We start from the raw sequence: 9,234 nt of genomic DNA on the forward strand, positions 1-9,234 counted from the left end.
TCAGCCCTTGAGCTTTATTTTTGTTAATAACCCTATCAGCTTGAGCTGAGTCTAGACTGTCATTTTGGAGTAAATTAGTGGGTCTGCCCGTTTCTGGGGTGTGCCAGGTCCAAAGGGAACCCCCAATGCCTCCCCAAAAGGGAAGGCTTGTGTTGAATATTGAGAGGGTAAACAAAAGGATTGCTGGTGGATAGACCCGAGTTTTCCTCTGTAACCTGTTGGTTTCTGTCTTCCAAAAGGAGCCACCCCTTTATCGTCCTTGGAAAAGGAGACTTATGCCAAACTAACCTGGAGGCTCCTTGGGCCCTAGTAACATATATGTTATGAGTAACAAAGGTTCCACACTGGCATCCTGGCCCTCCTTACCTCCTCCACTATGCTCCCAGGCTGTTCCAGATTACAACTCGCTCACTCCCCTCCGCAGCAGTTACACTGCTGCCAAGGTCCCGACCCGCTATACTCCCTCTTCGCTATTTTCTCTGCCAGGAAAATATAGCCCTGGACTTGACCAGTCTGTTTTTTTTTTCTTCTCTCTGCTCATGAGTCTTCCAGATGCTGTTTGGTCTCATCTACAATAAAACCTCCCCAGTCTTGAGCAGACATTTTGGTGGTTCCTTGACTGCGCCGCAACAAGAACTCAATTCTTATCAAGCCCGTGCTTTGCTAACAGCCTCCCCACCTGAGAAACTGGAGAACCCTCAAGGAGTCAGGCTTGAGAGCCTTCAGTCCAAAGGCAAGTCACGGAGAGGGTGTCGCGGACACTCGAGCCACTAGAGGCCGCCCGAGAGGCACCTCTTTGGCTTCTGACTTCTGTATCCGCCCGCCACTGTGCCACGTGACTCCCGCCGCTCGGCCCGGCCTCCCCTCGCTTCCGGTAGGGGCGGAAAGCGGAAGTGTGGGAGGGTTCGCGGGGCGGGCTCCGGGAGGATGGAGCATTGAGGCAGTCTGGGCGGCTGCCGGCAGCGCCATGGAGACGGTGCAGCTGAGGAACCCGCCGCGCAGGTGAGGGGCCGTAGGCTGAGAGGCAAGAGAGTTGGGTGAGGAGGGAAGGCGCGAGCTTGCTGAGGGTAGACCCCGGGGTGCCAGCTCGGGCCGGGCGGAGAGGGACCCGCGAGGCTGGTGACCGGGCTGCAGGGGCACCTGCCGAGGGAGGAGGGAGCGCCCGATGGCCCGGGACAGAAGTGGTTTTGCTTAGAGAGAGCACTCTCTGGGCAACGTGAGGACAAGTTAGGGAGACCCCAGCAGAGGCCGGGGAAGGCACCCCAAGAAGGGACCTGAGGATGTAGGGGCGAATGCCGAGGCCGGGTGAGCGAGGACTTAACCCTGTTGCTTCGCTTCCGAGGCAGAAGTCGTTAGAAACATTGATTGGAGGTCCCATGGCTAAGTAAGGGGTGGAGCGGGGATTTTGTGTCCTGGTGGTTCTGTCCAAAGTCACTGCTCCTAACTGCCTTGCTGTGTTAGTTACCAACGTTTCGCGGTTCTAGTAATGGAGAGGGTGATGGGGGCTAGAGTTTCCAAGGGGTTTCAGGGTGTCAGCCCCATGTAGGATGATGTAGTAGTGGTGGCGGTAATGGCTTTTATTACTGATGTCCTGAGTGACTGCCTAATTTTCTTCAGATCCTCCTCAGCCTTCCAACACCCAAAGTTGGGACGTGGATAAAGAAAAAACAAACAAACAAAAACCAACCCGGGAGTAGGCAAGCTGAGGTCCAATAAATAGAGTTTAGACACAGTCGGTTCAGCCAGACTTTGTCCCTTTCAAATTCCGTTTCGATACTCTCGGCTCCAGATTCTAGAAGTATCTAGGATTGTTTTGGGTCAAGATGAAGGTGACTAACGTTAGGTCTCCACTCCTGAACTGACTGCTGTTGTGCTGGACCGATCCCCGTTGTCTCACCTGGAGAAAAAAGCCTAGAGCCTGAGGGAGTCGTGCTTCTCTCAGACACAGCTAAAACTTGGGTTTCACAGAGAAGACATTTGACTTCCTGCAGCAGAATGAGCACTAAAATAGGAAGTGTTCAGAGTAAGGGAGTGCCGGGCACTGGAGAGGTGAAGGGGGGGGGGTTTGAAAGCCTGGGCAGCACTCTTAGGGGAGGCAGGGGGTGTTGGGAGCACACAAACATGGAATCAAACAAACGGCTTGTTGAGATGGGCTCAGGTTTGACTTAGTGTGGTGTACTGAGGCGCTAAAAGGAATAATTATTAATTACTGCCAGAGAATGCTCTCAGGTCGGCAGGCACTGTTTAATTGCTTTCCAGCTTGTCTGTTCAGCCATATGAAATTGCTGGTGTTTTGAACTTGTAAAAATGGTACTTTGAAATGGTACACCTTCCTGACTCAGCTAGCCTTCGCAACTATCATATAAGGAGGATATCCTTGTATCCTTACTTCACAGAGGATAAAGCCAGGGCACAGAGAGGCAGGCCACTTGCTAGCTGCTCCATAGTTAGAGGCACAGTTGGGATGTTAATGTCTGGTGATCTAGTCTTAAAACCCTTGCGCTTAGCTTCCTTACTCTGATGGCTCTCCGGAAGTTACCTGTTACATTGGGTCTTTGTGTATACGCATCTTAGCAGATTGTTGCTGTATGTATGCAGTCAGTAACCACTAGGTCAGTTCTTTCTCTTCCATTCCTTTCCCCCAAAACCTTCATTTAATTAAAAGTTTTGTTTGCTTCCCTTCCTCCCTCCCTCCCTCCCTCCCTTCCTTCTCAGAGTTTCTCTGGTTGACCTGGAACTCACTTTGTAGATCAGACTGGCCTCGAACTTAGAAATCCGCCTGTCTCTGCCTCTGACTCCCAAGTGCTGGGATTAAAGGTGTGCACCACCACTGCCCAGCCACCTTTTGGATTTTAAGATCTGTAGTAAAGCACGAGAGAAGAGTGTTGCAGGGCCAAGTCCTTGGATGATTGGTGTGGCCTTGTTCATTGTAACTAGTGGACTGCTGCATTTTATTACCAGAATTAAGTGGTTCAGATTGCTGTAGCAGGCACTACACCCAGATGGTTTAAGCAACAGAACTTAATTTAATTCTTTATTTAGTTGCCATTCAGGAGGCTGGAAGTTTGAAAACAGATGTCTTTGGCTCTCAAATGACCACCTTTCCCCCCACTTCTTTGTGTGGTCTTCGTTCATATCTGGCTGTGCCCTCATCTCTTCCGCTTTCAAAGTTTCCTATCTCCAGATGCAATCTCATATTCTGAGGTTCTAAGTTAGAATCTTATTAATATTCACATGAAGAAGGAACAGTTAATTTAGTTACCCTTTTTGTTTCTCAGTGTCTCAGGCTGTCCTCAAACGCTCTACAATCCCGCAACATCTGGCTGCCTGCCTCAGCCCCCTGAGTGCTCATATTACAGGCAAAAGGCACTTGACTTGACAACTTTGTTATTAAAATGTTTCAGTTATCTCGTATAGTCATTGTAATCTGTAAAATTCTGTTAGATAAATATGCATAAATGCATTGAGCCTCTGAGAGTTCTGACATGGGATAGTTGATTGAGAATTAGTCAGCTGAGAGATCATTTCATAACACCTTGTGCTTGGAAAAATACAGATGTCTTCTGGAGAGGTTCAGGTGGTATGTGTCCCAGCAGTCTTGGTGCAGGAAATGCTCTCTGCAGTCATGAGCTTGACATCTGTGTGTGACTCAGTGGCTAATGATGGATCGGTGTCTTGCAAGAGTTAGTGATTTTAAACTGTAAGTTGCTGTTGGCTAATAATGGTGTGGAAGGCTTAGGATGCATTCCAGGGATGCTGGCCATTCCTATGTTGGCTGACATAGGAGAGGAACGTCACCAATATTTGGTGTGTGTAATTGCATTGGTCAGGCCTATTCATTATGAACAAGTGAAAACTGGCATAGGATGTCACCGCTGTGAGAACCTCGTCACCACAGCTCACCAAAGGCAAGACTATTTGGGTTGTACAGTCCCCGTTTTTAAGCGCTCAGTTAGCACCTCAGAAGAGATTTTATTTCCATGAGCCAGGTCGTGCATGCTTTTAATCCCAGCATTCTTCTGGAAGGCAGAAACAGACGAAACTCTGAACTGGAAGCCAACCTGCCTATAGAGCAAGTTCCAGGACAGCCAGTGCTACAGAGAGAAACCCTGTCTCAAAAAAGAAAGAATGAAATTCTATTTTGATAACATGGAGAGCACAGGGATTGCTATTCAAGGTTATGTGATTGCCACCCTTACATTGGTTTATCTGTTTAGCAAATATTTTTCTGATCATCTCTTGTTTATTTGGCACTAGAGATAATAAAGCTTCTTTAAGTTTGAAGTGTTTTAAAAACTCTAGGTGCAAAACAAAACTCTCATGAAGGTTTTTTTTTAAAGTTTGTCCGTTTGAGTGTTATCGAGTCTTGCAACTGTCTCTTAGGGCCCTGGCAGTTTCCTTTGTTATTCTGTGGTCTCTGAAATAGCGACTTTTGCTTTTGTTAAACTATGAGAGTCAACACTTGAAAGGGAATCAGATCTTCCTTTATATAAGCTGTTTGTAAGAGTTTATTCTCGATGAATGAGGCATTGTGCATTGTTTATACAGCTATGATTGGGGCTTTTACCAAAACCTCCCAGCATAAGAGCTGTTGGTTTTAAGAGTTCGTAGAAATAGAAAGATCACTTCTGACGCTTAAGAGGAGTTTCACTTCAGCCCTTTGTTTTGAAGCTGGGAGTTTTTATGAAGTCATTGGGATTTTGAATCTCCAAATGTCAGTGTGTTGGTTGATCTTCAAGTCCAGGCTTTACGCTCTGTAGTTCTCCATTTCTTTGTAGAATTGTGCAGGCTTGCCTCTTTGAGGTCAGGGATTGTTAGCTATATTTCATGTGGTCAGCCTTTTATTTTATTTTTAACTTTATATCCTTCTGATTTTTCTATTTTTGTTTAATTTCTTTTAAGAATTGGTATTGTTCAGATAGTTTAAGCCTTTTTTTTGCACAAGAAATTTATAGTGTGACTGCTTCCATATTTCACCGTTTCCTGAGCTGTCTTTTCTTTGTTGTCTTTTGTAGTTTGAGGAAACCATTGTGTAGAAGACACACATGTACACACACACACACACACACACGCACTCAGCAAACTCTTTGTTAATATGTTTTATTAGAGGTCTCAGAGTTTTAAATCTGAATGTTGCTTTATAGCCTCTCCAGTCTATTATGAGTGTCTACCATTGCTGCAGAGTTTGAGCTCTGTAGAAGTAGTGAGCGGCCCATTTGATTTTTGGCACTTGTGAAAGGTCTGTGGCTGATGATGGTGGGGAGGGACTTTGTGAGATTGTTTAAAGTCTCTGCTGTCAAGTTTGTTTATACTTTTGCTTCTGTATAAATGTCTGCTTTCTACTTCCTGTTTTTGTGTTACCTGTAGAACTTAATTGGGTAAACAAGATGGACAAAACTTTCCCAGTAGAGGGAAAAGGTCAGCTAGTCCAGTTCAGGCTTAAATAAACAGTGTTACTTACACACCTTTTTTTTTTTTTTTTAAAAGAGATAACTATGCCATTCAAACTCATAGAATTAATTTATGCAATGTTTGACTCTGTGCTATAGCATTTCAGTCACATGATACCTTATTTTCCATAAGTTTTCCAACCATACAGAACTTGGTCTTCTTAAGGCAGTCTGTATCACTCTAGGGCAGCTCATCTTATTAGAAAATTCATATAGATGTCGAACTGAAATTTGATTTTTTTTTTTTTTTTATGTTCTGGTCCAGAATGTGCTTATTGTACAAAAGTATTCCTCCCACAGAGCAGTCTGTTAATATCCTCTAAAGGAGCTAGGAATGGTGGTGTACACCTATAATCTTAGCACATGAGAGGCTGAGGCAGGGGGAGTGTGAGTTTGATGCTAATCTGAGTTATAATCTGAGCCTGACCTAAAAAACAAAAACAAAACAAAAAACCCCTTAGCTTGCCTTAACTATTAGTTATTAGTAGAGAAATTAGACTTCTTCGAGCAATCCTAGAACAGTAATTGTAAAATACAGTGTTCTTTATTTTCTCATTGCAAGTAAGATACAGTTTCTGTTTATATCTCTCAATCCACAGGCAGCTGAAGAAGTTGGATGAAGACAGTTTAACCAAACAGCCAGAAGAAGTGTTTGATGTCTTAGAGAAGCTTGGAGAAGGGTGAGTACAGATAAACTACATCTGATCTGTGGGTCCCAGTCTGCCCTTGGCCTAGCAGCTGAAGGATGTGAACTTCTCATGGAGTGACACTCAAGCCTGCTCGAAAGAAAGAACATCCCGTGTCAGCGTGGCTCTAGGTTCTGGGGGAAGCGTATCTGCTACTTTCCGTGCCTTTGCGTTTTTCACCCTTATCACTAAACAGATGTGGTGACTCCAGGCTTGCTAATACTATGTCATCTGTTGTTTTCTCTTACAGAATCTGTGATGCATATGGTTTTATATCATCAACAGGAAACACTAATTAGATTATAATTCATTTAGATTTTAGAAAACCAGCCAGGATGGAGGCACACACCTTTAATCCCAGCATTTAGGAGGTAGAAGCAGGCAAATCTTTGAGTTTGAGGCAGGTCTGTTCTACATAGCAGGTTCCAGGCCAGCTACACAGTGAGAACCTGACTCTCAAACAAAATATAACAAAACAAAACAAAAATAAAAAAAAGTTAGACTTAGTCATTTTTTTTTTTGTGTGTGTGTGTGTGCTTTTTGAGACAGGGTTTCTCTGTGTAGCCCTGGCTGTCCTGGAACTCACTCTGTAGACCAGGCTGGCCTGGAACTCAGAAATCCGCCTGCCTCTGCCTCCCGAGTGCTGGGATTAAAGGCGTGCGCCACCACGCCTGGCCAGACTTAGTCAATTTCATATGCTATTCTGGAAGTCAACATTTCTGGTGCAGCTTTGTGACAAAGAGCAAATAAATTAAGAACTGTTTGCATCTTCTTGAGATCCAGCATACCAGTTGGGAACCAGTGGGCTTTTTAACGTACCGAGTTCTGGTGGAGGTTCTGAAATGTGCCGCAGTGACATTCAGTAATAGATGATGGGCTGTGACCGACTTTCGCTGACACAGTAGGACGTTGTGTCAGCGTTTCTTATGCTTCTACATATCATTGCAATTTAATCCTGTGTATTCATTCCTTTTGTAATGATCAGTGCATTAAAATGCCAGGGATACCTTAAGTGTTTAACTTTTGAATGCGTAATAAGTTCGTATGATTCAGAGATAGTTGATGCGATATGTGAAATCTCAGTCTGTCCAGAATACCTTTGACTAATGACTGGCTTGACCATATCTTTTTTTCCCTTTCTCAGTGGTGCTAGGGATTGAACCCAGGGCCTTGCGCATGCTAGGCAGGTGCTCTGCCGGAGCAAAGCCTCCCCTTCCCTGACTGTTTTGAGAGTTCAGTATTATTCATGTTTAACACAGATCTGTGGTAATAACAAGTGCAATTCTGGATTACATGGAATAGATCTTCATGGATGATTACCTCCTTGTTAAACACATGAGTCTTCAACTTTCTGTTAGTTGGGAAAGTACTCTTTGGGATCCATCAGAAAGTCAAGCAGGGGAAGGAAGGAAGAGAACATGAGTTGTGGTGCCCATGACAAGCCCAAGATGGTGGAAGACCGGCAGCTGATGGCTTCAGTAAAGGTATGAGGTGGTGGAAGTCACTCTGTCTCTTGCCTGCTATCTGCAGCATTGGCTTGCCATTCCTGGTATTCTCCTGAAGGCAGTTAGTCCATGCGCCGTCACTGAACAAGGTTCACAGGTTATTTTTGGAATAGGATATAAACTTGTAGATATAATTGTATGTGTAGCTAAGGGTTTTTTTTTTTTTTTTTCATTTTTAATAAAAGCATGTTAGAGTAATGAAGTCACACAGACCCGGGTTAAAAGTCTTGGTGTCCTGTTTATTAGTCATATCTTGGAGCCTCATAACCTTTATCTATAAAGTGGGGATAATAACAGTGTCTATTATATGGTGTCAGGGAAGAATTGCGTGAAATAACAGAGAAGTACTGGATATGGTGCTTGTCATGCACTGAGTGCTTAGTAAGTTACCACTGTTTTTCCTGAGTATATTAGCTGAAGCATTTTTCAAAGCTAAATCTTAACTCTTTAAGTACAATTAGGTATTCTTCGCAGGAATATTGCTTGGGGTGCTTAATTTAGGAAATATCACAGTTACAGACAGAAAATGTCAGAAATACCATGTTAGGAAAATCAACAAGCTAACTGATTTTTTTTTTCTTCTTTTAATTGTGTTTAGATATGGATGTCTTCAGCAAAGAACTTGGGAATTTCCCTCTAAAGACCCTTTCTCATGCTATCATCTCATTGAACTTTTAAATGGCATCATTAGACACTTGGATTTTTGTCATCCTGATGTAATGAACCTGCGCAGGTTTCGTGGAACCAGCATGACCCTGAAGGAAGACCTTACCTACACTTCTCTTCTAATGCAGATGTTCCTTCAGGGAAGAGCTACGCTTGCCAGTGACTTGTGGCTTGTTCTCAAAGTGAGCGTGTGCTGAGGAACCACATTGAGTTCTGGAGCTGTGGTCATGCTCTTTTGAAGACATCCTGTGTCTCTGGGGCAGGGCAGAGTCACAGCTTGAGCAAAGCTGAGCGGCTGACGAGCACCTGGAGGCTTAGGACAGAGCCACGTCTCCTGAGTCTGTGTGGCTCATTTAAAAGTTTCCTTTTTTTTTTTTCTTCAGTCTTAGAGCCACATGTTAGGCACGTGCTCTGTCACTGAGCTACATAGGAATGTAGCCTTCGTTACATTTTTTATTATCAGATAATAACAAATTATTCCCATAGTCTCATGGCTAATGAATGTTAAAAGCATGGAACGCTGCGGAGTGCTTATCTGTGAGGAATGAGAACAGACTTCCAGAAGCAGTAGGCGTAGGAAAACCGAAGTACACGTGTGCTGAGGGAAAGAAATCTGTACCCAGCAAAACCCGCTTCCAGCCTGAGCCGACATGAAGAGAGTCTTGCACAGATGCTCAGTCTAGTATTTCAGAGAGGCCTGTGGATGTCAGTAACAGCCCCTGCTAACAGTGGCTGACTATGGAGGCACGCACTGGCAGACTAGTTTATCTTCCCCAAGTGGATAGTTGACTTGACAACGGTTGGTCTGGGCAGTTCCTATGGTCACAAGATGGTTATGTTAGTTTCAAGTGTCACTCCCCTTAAAAGTGACAAGTGAAAATGGACAGCCTTGTTTGCTTGTCGTTTTTTTTTTTTTTTTTTTTTTTT

General features: G+C 44.2%; 1 protein-coding gene across 1 annotated transcript in view; it reads left to right on the forward strand.

The window, feature by feature from the left end:
- Positions 1-915: 915 nt before the first annotated feature.
- Stk4 (serine/threonine kinase 4) overlaps positions 916-9,234 on the forward strand; it is an 81,701-nt gene continuing 73,382 nt past the window's right edge. The window contains exons 1-2 of the mRNA XM_021193884.2: positions 916-1,002; positions 6,050-6,130. Coding sequence (XP_021049543.1) covers positions 968-1,002; positions 6,050-6,130 — 116 coding nt within the window. The 5' untranslated portion in view covers positions 916-967. The remainder of the gene's footprint in view (positions 1,003-6,049; positions 6,131-9,234) is intronic.

The sequence above is a fragment of the Mus pahari genome, chromosome 3 (genome assembly GCF_900095145.1).
Source record: "Mus pahari chromosome 3, PAHARI_EIJ_v1.1, whole genome shotgun sequence".
Classification (NCBI taxonomy): domain Eukaryota; kingdom Metazoa; phylum Chordata; class Mammalia; order Rodentia; family Muridae; genus Mus; species Mus pahari.